Raw genomic sequence first — 17,811 nt, 5'->3', positions numbered from 1 at the left:
AGAAGCATTGTAGGTCTTTAAAAATGTATGTATATAAAATGTTTGCAGCTAAAGTATCACTTGAGACTGCATTGTGGGGAGGGGCAGTGAGGGAATATTCTCATTTCCTTTTGACTCTTCTTTCTGAGGTGAGATATAAAATAGTGGAAATACTGTATTACAAGAGTGAGGTTTAACTTCTGAGGTTAAATGAACAAATGGAGGAGAAGAGAGGCAGGAAGAGAGAAGGCAATTAATGTATGCTGAGCATTGCACTTGACAGGTGGAGAGGAAAGACCTCTGTGTGGGCCAGCAATGTGGCTTAATGGCAGTGTGCTTGCCTAGCATGCATGAAGCCCTGGGTTCGATTCCTCAGTCCCACAGACATAGGAAAAAGCCCGAAGTGGCTCTGTGGCTCAAGTGGTAGAGTGCTAGCTTTGAGCAAAAGAAGCTCAGGGACACTGCCCAGGCCCTGAGTTCAAATCCCAGGACTGGCAACACAAAGACATCTGCCTGAGACTGGGAGGTGAATGTTGACCTTTTTTTTTTTTACAAACGTACCTAATTTTTACAGGTATCTTCCAAATTATTGGAGAGAAAGGAAACAACAAACAAAATAAAAGCACCAGGAACTTTGGTTTAAAACCTCCTGTCATCCTAGTTACTTAGGAAGCTGAGATTTGAGAATGGAAGTTCAAAGCCAGCTGGGGCAGGAAATCTGTGAGATACTTATCTCCAATGAGCCAGTCAAAAGCTGAAAGTGGAGCTGTGGTTCAAATGGTAGAGCACTGGGCTTGAACACAAAAAGCTAAGGGAAAGCACTCAGGCCCTGAATTCAAGCCTCAGTTCTGGCATACACACACACACACACACACACACACACACACACACACACACACACACTTCAAGGTCCAACTAGCCAGGATTTGGCCGCATCCACACCAGTCCTTTGCCCTTTCTGATTGTAGACACTAACTGTGATGACACAGAATACTGAGTGCTGATTATAAACTTGGATCACTGTGGGTTCGATTCCAGGGCTGGAGCTTTTCCAGTCCTTTGATCTCAGCTGCCCCTGTCTGCTGAGTGTGATTATGTGTGAACAACAGTAAGAGTTCTCCTAGGGCCAGGCACTTACCTGTGCTCTGTTGTCCATCCACCCGTGAACCCATCCACCATTTGCAAAGGATGGAGAGGAGAGTAGACGAGCCCCTGCCAAATACACACTGAATATGAATTTCTCTTCTCTCCTAACCACAGATCCTGCCATATAGGTGAATTTTCCCTCTAAAAAAATAACAAAACAAAACAAAAACACCCCTAGGCCTTAGTGGTAGAGTGCTCGCCTAGCATGCACGAAGACTTGGGTTCGATTCCTCAGTACCACATACATAGAAAAAAGCAGGAAGTGGTGCTGTGGCTCAAGTGGCAGAGCTCTAACCTTGAGAAAGTCCAAGGACAGTGCCCAGGCCCTGAGTTCAAACCCCAGGACCACTAATCCTGGTTGTTGTTTTTCCTATATTTCCCATTTTCTTTTGTTTTTGGTGCCAGCCCTGGGACTTGAAACTGGGCCTGGATAGTGTCTCTTCACACACTCTACCACTTGAGCTCCATCTCCACGTCTGGATTCGTGTGTGTGTGTGTGTGTGTGTGTGTGTTTAATAAGAGTCTCATGAACTTTCCCGCATAGGCTGGTTTTGAACTGCAATTTTCAGATCTCAGCCTCCTGAGAAGCTAGGACGACAGGCATAAGCCATGGGCACCTGGATTCTAATTACTTTTATTTTTTTTGCCAGTCTGGGGGCTTGAACCTGGGTCTTCGTGCATGCTAGGCAAAGCATTCTACCACTAGGCCAAACTTCTTCCAGAAGACAATATTATTCTGTATCATGGCACAGTTATGAAAACAGCCCAGGTACTCTTTCTGTGGATAAAGGGATCAGGGAAAATGTAATTTCTACCTCTGCCACACACACACACACCCCAAATGGAATTTTCCTTATCAGGAAGAATGAATGGGATTATGTCATTTACAAGAAAATGGATGAACCTGGAGAAAGATGAAAGATTTTGGTAAGAACATATCTTTTTCCCCTTGTGTGTACAAATTAGATCTAAAGTATACACATGTATGTAACCCCACGTAGGGCCATACACCTAGCATGTATACACATAGTAAAGAAAATACAGTATATATGAAAACCGAACTACAATTTAGCAAACATGAAAACCAGAGCCATAAGCCAATGGCTCACGCCTGTCATGCTAGCCTTTTAAGAAGCTAAGGATCATGGTTCAAAGCCAGCCTGAGCACAAAAGTCCATGAGACGCTCATTTTTTTCATAATCACCAGGAAACTGGACGTAGAGCTGTAGCTCAAAGGGGCCGAGTGCCAGCCTTGAGTGAAAAAAAACCTCAAGGACACTGCCCAGGCCCTGAGTTCAAATCCCAGGATTGGCACAAAAGAGAGTGGGGTGGGAGAGGGTGAGGATGAGAGGGGGGGGAGAAAGAAAGGAAGGGAGGGAGGGAGAGAGAGAGAGAAGGGGGGAAGAAAGAAAGGGAGGGAGAAAAGGAAGAAAAGGAAGGAAGGAAGGAAGGAAGGAAGGAAGGAAGGAAGGAAGGAAGGAAGGAAATGTCCCTCTGTGCAAATGGAGGTAGAGAAAATTGAGGGGGGGTGAGTTGAGTTGGGAAAGCTGAGGGGAGAAGGTTCACAGACGGATGTGTTGAATCAGAATTCCTTTGACCACGATGTAAAATAATCCAATAAATTCAATGTGTGTGTATATATATATAATATATATATAATATTTTTCTGGTCCCAGGCAGTTTAGTGACCATCCAGGAGAAACAGGAGGTGGTGCCAGAAGACAGAAGGTGTGGGAGCCGGCCCCTGATGGGAGGGCCCCCCAAAGCTGGCAGGCTGGCAGCTGCCTGGCCCTTCAGACTCTCTGGCGCCTCTCTGGCAGAAGCCGGGTATCCAGACGAACGCCGGGTGCTGTCTTTTCAGCTTCAGCAGCTCGGGCTGAGGAGGGCTGGGTTTTTTTGTCCTCCTTTGCTTCCATCTTCTCTGCACCCCCCAATCCCGACCCCCAATCTTGTAGCACAGTAAGTAGCTATTTTTTCAGTTCTTGTTGTATCCTTATCTTCATCTCCATCTCCCCCCCCAAAATACCCTTCCCTCCCCCTGTTTCCCTCCCCTCACCCCCAGACATTGTTTTGTCAAAAAAAAAGGGGGGGGGTTGATTGACAAATGTGCTGGGCTTTGAGTTTGGGGAAATGGGAGAGAAAGAGATGGTGATTTGTTTATTTCTTTGGCGAGCTTGCAAATGAGGGGGGTTGTTAACTTTCCATGCAGCCCTCTCCCCCCCCCCCAAATTTTCTTTTGCCTTTGCTCTTGAGGAAATGCAGGATTGCATGGTTGAATCAGGATCAAGCCAGCCTGGGTTTTTGTCTAAGGGGGGGGGTGAGTTGTGCAAAAATAAAATTAAAAAACAAAACAAAACACCCACAATCAAAGCTCGTGAGCAATCTGTAGTCCATGTGAAAAGATATGCCCAGAGACATTGAATGCATTTGTTGGGGGCTCAGAGGGATTGCTAGAGGGGGGAAATTTAAAAACAAAAAAAATCAAATATAATAAAATAGCTAGCAAGGTGGCGAAGGGGGAATTGAATTTGACTGAGGGAGTCTGGGAAGCAGGAGATTTCATTTCAGGCTGCTTTCCCTTCTTCTGGAATGATCTTTTTTTTTTTTTTTTTAAAGCTTGTGTAGATACGCAATATATAATAGATCCATAGCGAATTGATATGTAATAAGATAGATTGCATATCTATTTATATTGAGGTAGGTCTGAGATTTCCCCCTCCCCCTCCCTCCATGGGAAGGCTGAGGCGACATATTTATGATGCAAGGAGTTAATGCCTGGACCCTGAGAAATCCTGACAGCCCACCATCCGGATCCCTGATGGAGGATAGTCTCCCTGTGGGTTGAAAGAAAGGCTAGATGCTCCCTCTCTCTGCCTCCTTCCTTTCTCTAACCTCCCCCCCCCACCCCTCCTTCCCACTGCTTTTGTCTTTAGGACTCGGGGAGACCAGGATGGTGAAATTGAACAGCAACCCCAGTGAAAAAGGGATCAAGCCCCCTTCGGTGGAAGATGGCTTCCAGACAGTTCCTCTCATTACCCCCCTGGAGGTGGGTCACTTACAACTGCCTGCTCCGGAAAAGGTAAATCAGTGCCTGTTCTCTCACCAGCCCCCAGCTGCCCCCCTCCCCCCATTTCCCATCCCAGGAAATAAAGCATCCAAGAATGCTTCCCTCACCCCCCCCAAAAAAAAATAATCGCCCTTTCCATTCTTTCATTGCCCCAGCTGCTCCCCTCCTTGGAAAAACAAAACCAAACCAAACCAACACCCAGAGACATCATAGATGCAGGAGTGTATATTGTTGGTGTGTGGTAACCATGCCTGGTTCTTTTTTTTTTTTTTTTTCTTTTGCAATCACAGCAGATGAATGCAAATAAAGCTTCTGAATGGGGAGGGGGGGGTGTTCCTTCGTGATCTTAAAGAGGATACAAAAAAGAAAAAATGGGCTGGCCAAGATTTAAAGACGAACAATGAAATTCAAGCCCAAGGACTGACTTCATAAGGCTCTGTCTCTGGAGCAGGGATAGATAGACATATATTTATGTCTACAAAAATACAGATATACATATGCAAATACATATTTAAAGAGCATAGACACAAATCTATATGTGTATAAACATTTATATCTGTCCTGTGTTCGCCATCTATGTCATGTGTTTTCACATATAAGTTGTCACATGTGTATTTGTCATATATATTTATCATCTATTTGTCACGTGTGTGGCATATATATATATAACTTGTCATTGATGTGTATAATATACAATAGATGTCATCTATAGTATATATTTGTCACATATATGCCATATATTTGTCATGTGTGTCTACATGTGTATGTTTGTATGTTTATTTATTGTATATTTGCCACATATATTTTATCCTATATGTAAATTAGCCCTCTCTATATTTACAAGAATATTTGTCATATATATATCTCACTATATCCATTTGTCATATATCTATTTGTCACATACATAGAGCATATCTGTCCATTACATGCAGTTGTCATCGATACATCTGTCACATTGATATGTAGGTCATCAGTCTTGGTCTCTGATAAATTTGCCAGCCATGAATAACAACGCTAGGCCTGGTGGTAAATGAATGCTAGGCCAGGGCCTGCTGAGATCCGGAGGAGGCAGGCGTGTGTGTGCACACACGCATGTGCAAGGCTGGGAACAATTGAGCTCTGCTGGAGGGGGGGGAGACAGGGCTTGGAGACAGGACGGGGGGGGGGCTGCAGGGTGAAGCAGGAGGAGCTGGGCTTTGAAAGGAAGGTGACAAGCCTTTGGGGGGGGACCCTGGAGGCCGGAGGGATTTGGGGGGCGCGGGGGAGGCGTGGCTGGGCTTGAGCAATTGGCTGAGGGCGCATCTCCTGACAGCAGAAATCTCTGGGCAAATGGAGGTGGTGTTTGTGCAAAGCCAGGGTGTGTGTGTATGGGGGGGGGTGTCTGTGCTGTGCTTCCGTCCAGGTGGGAGAAATGGCATTTCTTTGGGGTTCACTTGAGAGAGCTGAGGATTTTTGAGCTGTGATGGAACAATGGATCAACCCATCTATTTCATTTCTTTTTTTTTTCTTTCTTTCTTTCTTTTTCTTTTTTCCTGGTGGTCTCCAGGAGAACTGATTGGCTGGCGATGGAGTCACTTTGTTTTGCACAGATTTGCACAGATTTCCCACCCACTCCCGCCCCCCACCCTCAAGGGGAGATGGGGGAGGATGGGGGAAGGAGAAAGGAAGAATTGCTGGTTCTTCAGAGACAAGAGTCTCACAGACTTTTTCTACCCTCAGCTAGCTTTAGAACCTCCATCCCTCAGATTTCAACCTCAAAAGTAGAAAATTGGACTCCCTGGTCATGCAGGCAGTGTGATCCCGACAGATCCGATCTGATCCTGACAGAATGAATGCGTGCTCTGCAAATCCCAGCTTCATTTTTCTCCAACCAATTGCCAAGAATCTTTTGGAGTTAGCAGAGACACTCTAACCTCCCCTGTTTAGAGCCACTGTTCACCAGTCCCTGTGAAGGGCAGAGTCCCCTCACTAACTGTCCATAGGCAAATGAAGGCATCAGAAACAAGTGACCTTTGACCCCTAGGTAAAGTGGCTTTTATTCCCTCATCCCCGCCCCCAATGGAGAAAACAAACTATAGAACTGTAGTTCTGGTGTAATAGTCCAGATTGGCTTGGCATTTGTCCATCGTATTCTCTTCATTTGTACAAGATCCAAAACATTCCGAGGAAAAAAAGAAAGCAACCTGAATGAAGAGGATTCTCGGGACAGTCCATTTTCTGTTGTTCTCAACCAAAATACACTGATTTTTTTTTTCTTTTTTCTTTTTCTTTTTCTGGATCAGAGAAAGGGCTTTCTTTGGCTCAGTATCAGAAAAATCGCAACCTCTTAGAGCCAGCTATGGCTTTGTTGTCAGTGGTAGATGGTGGCCTGGAAGGGAGTGTGTGTGTGTGTGTGTGCCAGGATTTGAACTCAGGACCTCAAGTTCTTGCTTGGCTTTGAGTCATCTATAGCTCCACTTCTCACTCTTTGTTTTGTTTTTGTTTGTTTTTGCTGGTTCATTGCAGATAAGAGTCTCATGAACTTTTCTCCCCAGGCTGGCTTTGAACCACCATCCAACCTTCAGATCTCAGCCTCCTAAACCCAGGCCTTTTTCTAACCATTGACTCTTGCAGTACCCCATCTGCTCCTGGCTTCCCCACCTCCTCCACCTGGCTCCAGTGAACACCCAGCTTTTACCACAGATGCCAGGGGAGGGGGGAGACACACTCACACTACATCTGTAGCATGGGCAGCTCTTCCCCGGGGCCTTGGACGGGTGTGGAGTGTGTGTGTTGGGGGGCGGGGGTTAGGGCATTTGTTTATCTGATGAGGAGATCAAGGCTTGGGGCGAGTTGCCTAAAGATCGTAGGTAGAGGGCAGATGGAGGACTAGAAGCCCTGTGGACTAAGTATCAGTACCTCTAAGCACCTCTGCAGTAGATTAACCCCCATCCATCCATCCCTCCAAACTTCTAACCACCCACCTATTCATCCATCTCTCCACCATCCATCCATGTACCCAGCCATCCATCCATCCATCCACCTGCCGGCCATCTTCCATCAATCATCTATCTAACCACCCTCCCACCCACCCATCCATCATCCATCTATCCATCCATCATCCTATTCATCTACCAACCCATCTATCTATCCATCCTTCATCCATCCATGTACCCATCCATGTATCATCCATCCACTCATCCATCCATCCACCCATCATCCACTCATCTATCTACCCATCCATTCATCTACCCATCCATCCATCCATCCATCCATCCATCATCCACTCATCTATCTACCCATCCATTCATCTACCCATCCATCCATCCATCCATCCATCCATCCATCCATCCTTCATCTATCCATCCATCTACTACCCATCATCCATTCATCTACACTATCCATCCATCCACCCACCTATACCTACCTATGCTTCATCCATCCATCTATCTATCCACCCCATCCACCCATCTGCTATCCATCCATCCATCCATCCATCCATCCATCCACCATCCTATTCATCTATCAACCCATCTATCTATCCATCCTTCATCCATCCACGTACCCATCCATCCATCTACCCATCCATCCTTTATCCATCCATCTATCCACTCATCTATCGATCTACCCATCCATTGATCTACCCATCCATCCATCCATCAACCCATCCATCCATCTTCATCCATCCATCTACTACCCATCATCTATTCATCTACTCTATCCATCCATCTACCCACCTACACTTACTATTCTTCATCCATCCATCTACCCATTCATCATCTATCCACCCCATCCACCCATCCACACATCCATCCATCCATCCATCCACACATCCATCCATCCATCCATCCACCCATCCATCCATCCATCCACACATCCATCCACACATCCATCCACACATCCATCCATCCATCCATCCATCCATCCATCCACACATCCATCCATCCATCCATCCATCCATCCACACATCCATCCACACATCCATCCATCCATCCATCCATCCATCCATCCATCCATCCATCCATCCACACATCCATCCATCCATCCATCCATCCATCCACACATCCATCCATCCATCCATCCATCCACACATCCATCCATCCATCCATCCATCCATCCATCCATCCATCCACACATCCACCCATCCATCCATCCATCCATCCATCCATCCATCCACACATCCATCCATCCATCCATCCACACAACCATCCATCCATCCATCCATCCATCCATCCATCCATCCACACATCCATCCATCCACACATCCATCCATCCATCCATCCATCCATCCATCCATCCATCCACACATCCACCCATCCATCCATCCATCCATCCATCCATCCATCCACACATCCATCCATCCATCCATCCATCCATCCACACATCCACCCATCCATCCATCTACCATCCACCTATCCATTCATTATCCATCCATCCATCTATCCATCTTTTCTCAATTCATCCATCCATCCACTCCCTCCATCCCCCCGTCCTGGTCTGTTGATTTTTTTTTTTTAGCAAGGGCTTAAAGGAGGGAGATTCACAGAGTCAAGGTCTTATTTTATGAGAGCCCCATTGTCTGCTGTGGGGGTAGCTTAAGGACAAAGGACAGGCTCTATCTCATGCTTCTAGAAACTTCTTCCGATAATTTTTCCAGGCAATATTGGTGCAGTTACTCTCCCCTGGGGGGGGGCGGGAAAGCCAAGGTGACTCAATGTCTTTCGGAAGCTGCACTGTGAGTGGTGGGAGAAGAGGCCAGAATGGCTAGGGTCCAGCTGGATGCCCTTGTGAGATTCACTCAGGTGAGGCTAGTGGGAGTCGGTAAGTGGAGAATCTGAGCTCCTTTCCACGCTGGCTTGGTTAGGATTTCTTCTCTCTGCTCCATTTGCCCACTCTCCATTGTCTCCATGAGTCTCAAAGAAAGAAAGAAAGAAAGAAAGAAAGAAAGAAAGAAAGAAAGAAAGAAAGAAAGAAAGAAAGAAAGAAAGAAAAAGCTAAAAGTGAAGCTGTGGTTCCAAGTGCTAAGAGCACACAATGAAAACTCAGGGACAGCACTCGGGCCCTAAGTTCAAGTCCCACGACCAGCACAACCCAGGTAGACCAGATGTTCGGCAAACCAGCTGCCAGGTGTGGGGAAAACATTTGTTATTGAAGTCGTCTTGAACTTGGTCTAAAGTTCACTTGCCTGCTGTGTAGAAGGATGGAGACGTTTAGAAGCCACTAGTGGATCAATACTAAGCTTCAGTGTTTGCATGGTCAATCAAAACTCTTTGTAGTCCCAACATGTAGAGAAGCCAGATTGTGGACTCTGTTGTGTTAGGCAAAGTGCTCGGCTTCCCTGGGCCTTATATTATTGTGGGTTTTTTTCCCCCCTCACATTGTTTATTTTCTTTTCCCTCCCTCCCTCCCTCCTTCCTTTTTTCTTTCTTTCCTTCCTCCCTCGCTCCTTCCCTTTTTCCTCCCTTCCCTTCCCTTTGCCTCCCTACCTTTCCTTCCCTCCTTTCCGTCTCTCCCTCTCTCTTTCTTTCTCTCCTTCTTTCTTTCCCTCCCTCCCTCCCTTTCTTCCTTCTTTCCCTTCTCTCTTCCTCCCCTCTCTCATTTTTTCTCTTTGGTGCCAGTTTGCAGGCTTGAACTCCAGGCCTGGGCACTGTCCCTGAGGGGTTTTTCTTGTTTCTTGTTGTTGTTTGACTCAACGCTGGCACTTTCCTGCCTTATGGCACCCACAGCAACACTTCTGGCTTTTTGGTGGTTCCTTGGAGATAAGAGTCTCACAGATTTCCCTGCCCAGGCTGGCTTTGAGCCTGGATGCTTAGATCTCAGCCTCATGAGATCTCGACCTCATTGTCTCTCTTTAGAGACAGGGTCATCTTGTTCCTTCACTGGCTCAGAATGTGTGTGTGTGTGTGTGTGTGTGTGTGTGTGTGTGTGTGTGTGTGTGTGTATCTGTAGCAGTGATAGTATAATTCAAAAGGCAGTTCAGTAATTACTTATAATTTACTTATCTCTCTGTCTGTGGGAGGAGAGGAGGAGCCAAGATGGAGGGGGGAGGCGGGAAACCCAGCCCCAGCCCCATAATGCCTCGTACATTTTACAACACATAATGCATCCTCTATGATAGATGTTTATAGTTGTCCATGTTATGCCCACACTGTATACATAATATAATGTGTCTATTATGTGCTATATCATATGTTATATAATATCTACTATCGAATACTGTATTAGACTATGTTAGACTATATTAATATAGTATAATTCTAATATAATACATAATAGATGCATTACACACTATAATGCATACTATGTTACACACGTTTCATTAAATTATATAATATATGCATATAATTCTATGTGCTATGTGTCATGTATTACATACATTACATATGGTGTGTTATACACTGATATGTAGTTCTATACATTATATTTATATATTGCGCATAACATAATATAGGATATGTTTATGTTATGTGTGGCATAGATCATATATAATACATCGTGTGGTTACATATTACGTGTAATATGTACAGATTCTATATAATATATAACTATAGCACATAGTTTATCGTTATACACATTTGTAGGCATGTTTTACGTAACGTATAACATAAGATATATTTATGTTACGTATAACATGTATTAGATATGTGTGAACACATATCATGTATTTTAGTTATGTATTGCATGGAATATAATACAGAATATAATACAGCCACCATGCGTATTGTAGTTGTGCTCATTTACATTTCTGTTCCACATGTCATGGAACATGAGACGTATGTACGTGAGGTAGGCCGTGTGTCACGTGGGTGTATAACACACGACACATAACATATGAACAACACATAAGCTGAGGTCAGCCTGGAGAGAGAAAGGTCACTGAATTCCATGGGGTGAGGAGGAGGGAGGAGGGAGGAGGAGGAGGGAGGAGGAGGAGGGAGGAGGGAGGAGTGTGTGTGTGTGTGAGTGTGTGTGTGTGTGATTCTGTGAAAATACCCAGAATAAAGCTTTCCTTCCCTTTCCCTTTCCTTCTCTCCTTTGCTCTGCCCTCCCCCTCCCCCGCCCCCGCCCCTCCCCCTTTCCCCTCCTCCTGCCCCTCCCCTTTTCCCTCTCCCTCTCTCTTCCCCTTCCTCTCCCTCCCCTCCCCACCTCCTTCCTTCTCCCTCCCTCTTTCTCTCCCCTTCTCCCTCCCCTGTCCTCTTTCTCCCTCCCCTTCCCCTCCCCCTCCCACTCTCTCCCCTCCTCCCCCTCTCTTTCTCTCCCTCCCTCCCTCCTTCCCGCCCTTCCTTTGTCCCTCCCCTCCCCCTCCCTCTTTCTCTCCCCTTCTCCCTCTCCCCTCTTCCCCACGCTCCCTCCTCCCCCGTCTCTTTCTTTCCCTCCCCCTCCCGCTCCCCCACTCTCTCCCTCCCCCTTCCCTCCCTCCCTTCCTGCCAGGCAGAATGAATAACAACTGGCTGACATTTGCATTCTTCATGTCTGTTACATAAACAGGAAAGAAGGCTGCTTCTGTCTGGCAGGCCCAGGAATGGCGGCTCCCCTTCTCACAGGGGGTGGGGGGCCCCTGCGTTGTCGTGGTCCCCTGGGCAGGGGGTGGGTGGTCAGCCACCTACAACAAGAACAGAAGACCTGAGCCCAAACACTGGTTCCTCCCCCTGGCAGTCCCCGGAGGCTGGGAGCGGAGGATCCTGGTTGGAGGCCAGCCAGGGCAGGGAAATCCCTGAGCCTCTGATCTCCAGTGAACCCCCAAAAAGCCAGAAGTGAAGCTGTGACTCAAGTGGTAGCGTAGCAGCCTTGACTCACAAAGCTCAGGGCCAGCGCCTGGGCTCTGAGTTCAAGACCAGGATGTCACACACACACACACACATATGCCATGCCATTTGAATGCTGTCACGCTGGGGGTGGCTCTCTGGGGCAGTGTCCATTCTTAGGAGACCAGGACAGTCTCCCTGCACACTAACGCTGGCTGCACTTTCCAGGTGATCGTGAAAACCCGAACAGAGTATCAGCCGGAGCAGAAGAGCAAAGGGAAATTCCGGGTGCCGAAGATTGCCGAGTTCACGGTCAGTGTGGGTGACAGTAGGGCTGGGGGGGGGGGACTCAGGCCTCAGGGGGGAGAAGTGCCTTCTTGACCTCACCCACATTCTCTGACAAAATCCATGTGCAGCTCTTCACCTGTTAGTCTAAGTTAGCTGTTGAAAGGCGTTCCATCGTTCCAGCCCTCCTCCTCTGCTCCCACTGGATCTTCAGCCAATCTATTCTGATCTATTCGCATGGTGTCTATTTGTATCCTTGAAATTCAACTTTCCACCTAGGAGAGAAAACACGCTTTCTTGATTGGTCTCTCTCATCTCTATGTGCGCATGCTTGGAGTCCTCTGTCACTGACCACGTCCCCGTGTATTTTGTTTTCCCAGGCCTGGGTCTTGAACTCAGGGCCTGAGCACTGTTCTTGGGTTTTCTCAAGGCTAGAGCTCTACCACTTGAGCCATAGCGCCACTTCCGGCTTTTTCTATGTATGTGGTAGAAAGGAATCGAACCCTGGTCTTTGTGCATGCTAGGCAAGCACTTTAACCACTAGACCAAACTCCCGACTTTCTCTGTGTATTTCTTACATTTTCATTTAATTTTATTGTAAAGGGTTTTAATTGAATTGTATTGTAACCCAGGGGTTCAGACATTTCTTGTCTAATGTTGTCACCCCCTCTCCAGCTCGTGTGCTGGGTTGTCACAATTCCCAGCCGTGGAGTGTGGCTGTGTGACATGAAAGGACACCAATTTCAGGGACCTGCCCCGAGAATGTCTCTCGGGAGCCATCAGGATGTGGTGGGTGGCTGAGAGCACACAGCTTGTGCAAAGGCCCTGAGGCCGGAACGATGTCAGCCACGGCAGTCAGACCTTGCTCCAAGGAGATGAAGGATAATTGGGGAGCACTGTAGATCTGGAGGGGTGGGGGTTTCTCCAGATCTCAGCCCCATGACCTTGTCCTCTTTAGGTTCATGACCTTGAGAAATTCCTTCATTCCTCTATCCTCCTGATTCCTCTCTCCCAGGTGCCATCTGGATGACGTAGGATGCTGGGTATACCTTTGAAGAAGTAATAAGTGATCATTCATTTTCTTCCTAGTTATCTCTCTTTCTCCTCAGCCCCCAATGGCTAAGGCTTTTGTCTATCTGACTTCCTTTCTTCTACCAGAATCTTTGTTGAGAACCAGGGCATTCTCTTTCTCTCTCTCTCTCTTGCTGGTCCTAGGGCTTGAACTCAGGGCCTGAGCACTGTCCTTGGGCTTTCTCAAGGCTACAGCTCTACCACTTGAGCCACAGCATCACTTTTGGCATTTTCTATGTCTATGGTACCAAGGAATCGAACCCTGGTCTTTGTGCATCCTAGGCAAGCGCTCTACCACTAGGCCAAACTCCTGGCCCTGGGCCATCTCTTTTCTTCTGAGCCTTTTCTTATGACAACATGTCATACCTGTCACCTTCCTGGTTTTGGTTTCTGGGTCCTTGCCTTCTGTTTCCAGGGGACTATTCTGCACTCCAGGGAGGAGATTTCACTTTATCACCTGTTGCCTTGGGGGTTTTATTTTTAAACATTGCTTCCTTTTGGGCTGGGAATTTGGCCTAGTGGTAGAGTGCTTGCCTAGCACGCACCAAGTACCCAGGCCCAGAGTTCAAGTCCCACCACCACTCACCACAAAGAAAGCAAATGTGGTTTGTTTGAAGTGAAAGAGATTCAGAGAGAGAGATGGATGTTAAGAAAGAGAATTGAGAGAGAGAGAGAAGAGAGAGGGAGAGAGACAGGAACAAAGAAGAGAGAGAAACAGAGCTAGAAAAGAGAGCCACAGAGATAGAGATACAAAAAGAGAGCTAGAGAAAGAAAGAGAGAGCCAGGCAGAGAGCAAGCTAGAGTCGAGAGATAACAGAAATACAGGGAGCAGAGACGTGAGAAGAGCTAGAGATGGAGGGAGAAAGAATCAGAAAGACAAGTAAGAGCTAGGAATGGAGAGAAAGAGAAGAAAGGGAGAGGCAGAGAGAAGAGAGAGGGAGAAAGAGACGAAGAGAAAGACAGAGCACAGCCACACACCCCGACTGTATCATCTTTTGAGCAAAGGGGCAGGAAATCCTGCACGTTTAGACTTAAGAGCTTCAAAGTGAGGACTCCGTTTGCTATTAAAAAGAAAAGGAAAAAGGAAGAAAGAAAGAAAGAAAGAAAGAAAGAAAGAAAGAAAGAAAGAAAGAGAAATGCCTGCCTATTGCTCTGCTTGCCAAGCGTCAACTCGGTGTTGTTTTTCTCTTCTGTTGGAATTTACTGTTTGGTCAAGTCCTGACAGTGGGTGGTTTTAAAGGAGAGAGAGACAGGGAGGGAGGGAGGGAAGGGAGGGAGGAAAACAGAAGAGAGGGAAAGGGAAGGAGGGAGAGGGAGAGAAAGAGAAAGAAGGAGGGCTGAGGGATGAGGAGAAAGAGAAAACCAACCTTTCCCAAGAGACAGCTGCGGAGTCTCTGGAGCCTTGGCTTAGAACCTGCTTCTCCTGGTTGCTTTGGTCTGTAGGCCTCTGCTACTGAGATGAGTGGCCATATCCAGTGTGATTCTATAAACATGTGTGTATGATGTTTAAACATGATGTCCTATGCATAATCATGTTTGTGATAATATTAATATAATATTTATAATCTTTTTCTCCCCCCCACAGCTCCACTGCTGGTTTTTGGTGGTTCACTGGAGATAAGAATCTCCCAGACTTTCTTGCCCGAGCTGGCTTTGAACCACGAGCCTTAGATCTCAGCCACCTGAGTAGCTCGGATAATAGACGGGAGCCACCAGCCCCTGGCTTGTGTTTTCTTTCTAATGCACAGTTTGGACATTATTGTGATGCTCTCTTTTCATAAGGGAGATGCGCTTTTTGTTTTCTTTTCTTTTTTCCATACCCTCGCGCTTTTGAACAAGGAAAGAAATCATCTTTTTCTCATTTCGTGTTTCAACCCATGAAATCCTTTGGGGAACTGGGCGTGGGGAGTGGTAGCCATTTTCAGGAACTACTAAATGGCTTCTATTTATCCCCACCTACATTTCAGAAGGTTATATCCTGACAGAGGCCATGGATTGTCTTTTTTTTTTAATTTCATTTAGTTTTTATGTCTGGATCTGGCTCCTGTTTCTGAGTCAGACCCCAGGACTCGGTGACTCATTTTTCTTTTGTCTCCTGAGCTTTATGAAGCAGGATGCAGGAGGATGCAGACATTGACTTTCCTTGGACATAAAATACTAGAAGTTGAAGCAGGCATCTGTGGTTCAGGCCCGTCATCCACCGACTCAAGAAGCTGAGATCTGAGGGTGGAGGTTCAAAGCCAGCCTGGGACAGGAAAGTCCGTGAGACTCTGATCTCCAATAAACCACCAGAAAACCGGAAGTGGAGCTGTGGCTCAAAGTGGTAGAGTGCCAGCCTTGAGTGAAAGAGCTCAGGGACAGCGCCCAGGCTCTGAGTTCAAGTCCCAGGGCCAGCACATCACTGTGTCCAGGGTAGCAGGACTTCAGTGTTACCTTCTGCCCTGGGTGAAGTTGTTCCACCCACCTCTGACCTCCCATGTGGGCACACAGGAGCTGTGGAGACAGGGCATGGTGGCAGGCACCCTGGCTGCAATCTTGTGCCCTGAGGTTGTTCCTGGATGTCTACCAGAGCCTGGGGTGGGGTGAGGGGGGCTCTGGTGAATTGTCAGGTTTAGCTTTACCACAGCCAATGTGGGGGAGCCTCTAGCCTCACCCCCTCCCCATCCCTCTCCGTCCATTTAAGCACCAAGTAAGTGATGCAATCCTCTCTGTCTCCTTCCTTCCTTCCTTGGATGCCCTGTGCTCAACACCTTTGGGGTTCATTCAGGAAGAAGAGGCCGCGGTCGGCCTGATTCTGTCTCTGCAGCCTCCAGGGCTCCAGGAACAACTATCAATGTCTGTGGGGCTGGCTCTGTTGTTCTTTTTAATCTCTCCATGAAATTTAATGTCCCTGGCTGAGGCCTTGCTGGCCTCGGGAGAAAGGTGGTGTTTTTGGCAGGGTGTAAAGATGGCTCTGGCAGAGGCCTGGCTTGACCAGCAATGCACCCCTCTCTGTCTCTGTCTCCTCTTTCCCTTCTCTCTGTGTCTCTTTCGTCTCCACCTTTTTTTTTTTGCCAGTCCTGGGGCTTGAACTCAGGGCTTGGGTTTCTCAGTGCTGGCGCTCTACCACCTGAGCCACGGCACCACTTCCAGGTTTCTGGTGGTTCACTGGAGATCAGCCTCTCGTGGACTTGTCTGGCCAGGCTGGCTTTGAACCGCCATCCTCAGCCTCTGGAGTAGGTGCGGTGCCAAGCCAGAGCTACCGGTGCCCGTCTGTGTGTGTGTGGGGGGGGGGGCCCTGCCACCTGCCTGGCTGAGATCTGGGGAGCTCGGGGATGGCCGGGGTTCGAGCCCCAGTGACGCCCGCTTGCTCCTCGCCCAGGTCACCGTCCTGGTCAGCCTGGCCCTGGCCTTCCTCGCCTGCATCGTGTTCCTGGTGGTGTACAAAGCCTTCACCTACGACCACAGCTGCCCGGAGGGCTTCGTGTACAAGGTGCGGGCGCTGGGGGACGACGGGGACGGCGGGGGTGACCCGGGGACGGCGGAGGGGACGCGGGGACGGCGGGGGTGACCCGGGGACGGCGGAGGGGACCCGGGGACGGCGGGGGTGACCCGGGGACGGCGGGGGTGACCCGGGGACGGCGGGGGTGACCCGGCCTCTCCCTCCCCAGCACAAGCGCTGCATCCCGGCCTCCCTGGACGCCTACTACTCCTCGCAGGACCCCAGCTCCAGAAGCCGCTTCTACACCGTCATCAGCCACTACAGCGCGGCGCGGCAGAGCACGGCGCGCGCCATCGGGCCCTGGCTGTCGGCCGCCGCCGTCATCCACGAGCCCAAGCCGCCCAAGACCCAGGGCCACTAAGACGCCGCGCAGCCCGGCGGCGCGGGCCGGGGCGGGGCGGGAGGGACGGGCTCCCATGGGCTCAGCCAAGCTCCAATCACGAGGCGGCACTGGCCTTCGGGGCGGGGCGGGGGGCGGGGCGGGGTGGATGGGCTCAGCCAAGCTCCAATCACGAGGCGGCACTGGCCTTGGGGGCGGGGCGGGGCGCGGGGTGGAGGAAGGCTCCCCCATTGGCTCAGCCAAGCTCCAATGAGGAGACAGCAGTGTCCTCCTGGGCGGGGCGAGGGGCGGGGCCAAGGGGCTCCTATTGGCTGAGCCAAGCTTCCATCACGAGGCCCTGTCCTCCGGGGCGGGGCGTGCGGGGCGGAGTCCGCGGCCTGCCCGTCCCCGCGGCCTGTCCGCCCGTCCGTCCACCCGTCCGTCCGTCCGCCCGTCCCCCACCCCTTGTACAAAGGCATGTTTCCCGTTGATCGTCCCCACGTGAGATCTTCTCAAAGCCACTGCTTATTCTTTGTTAGGAAAATAGAGAACCGGAGGAGGAGAGGCCCGGGGGGGGGGCGGCGGGCCGGGGGGGGGCGGCGGCCCGGAGGGGGGGGCCGGGACGGGGGCCGGGGCCTCCGATGATTCTTCTAGGTCCACACCTGGGTCTCGCGTGCTTTCCAGATCGCCGGGGGAGGGGGGAGTGAGAGGAGAGGGAGGAGGAGGAGGAGGAGGAGCA

General features: G+C 49.0%; 1 protein-coding gene across 1 annotated transcript; it reads left to right on the top strand.

Annotated features, from left to right (window-relative positions):
* Nucleotides 1-2,911: 2,911 nt before the first annotated feature.
* On the top strand, nt 2,912-17,152 carry Nsg2 (neuronal vesicle trafficking associated 2). Its single transcript, XM_090325568.1, has 5 exons — nt 2,912-3,084; nt 4,059-4,204; nt 12,145-12,228; nt 16,634-16,744; nt 16,923-17,152. The coding sequence occupies exons 2-5, from the start codon at nt 4,076-4,078 to the stop codon at nt 17,112-17,114; spliced, it is 516 nt and encodes a 171-aa protein (XP_090181694.1). The 5' UTR covers nt 2,912-3,084; nt 4,059-4,075; the 3' UTR covers nt 17,115-17,152.
* The last annotated feature ends 659 nt before the right edge of the window (nt 17,153-17,811 follow it).

This window comes from Megascapheus bottae, chromosome 38, assembly GCF_031878675.1.
Source record: "Megascapheus bottae isolate mThoBot1 chromosome 38, mThoBot2.hap1, whole genome shotgun sequence".
Classification (NCBI taxonomy): domain Eukaryota; kingdom Metazoa; phylum Chordata; class Mammalia; order Rodentia; family Geomyidae; genus Megascapheus; species Megascapheus bottae.
The sequence above is the reverse complement of the archived record's forward strand: the minus strand, read 5'-3'. Positions and strand labels throughout refer to the sequence as shown.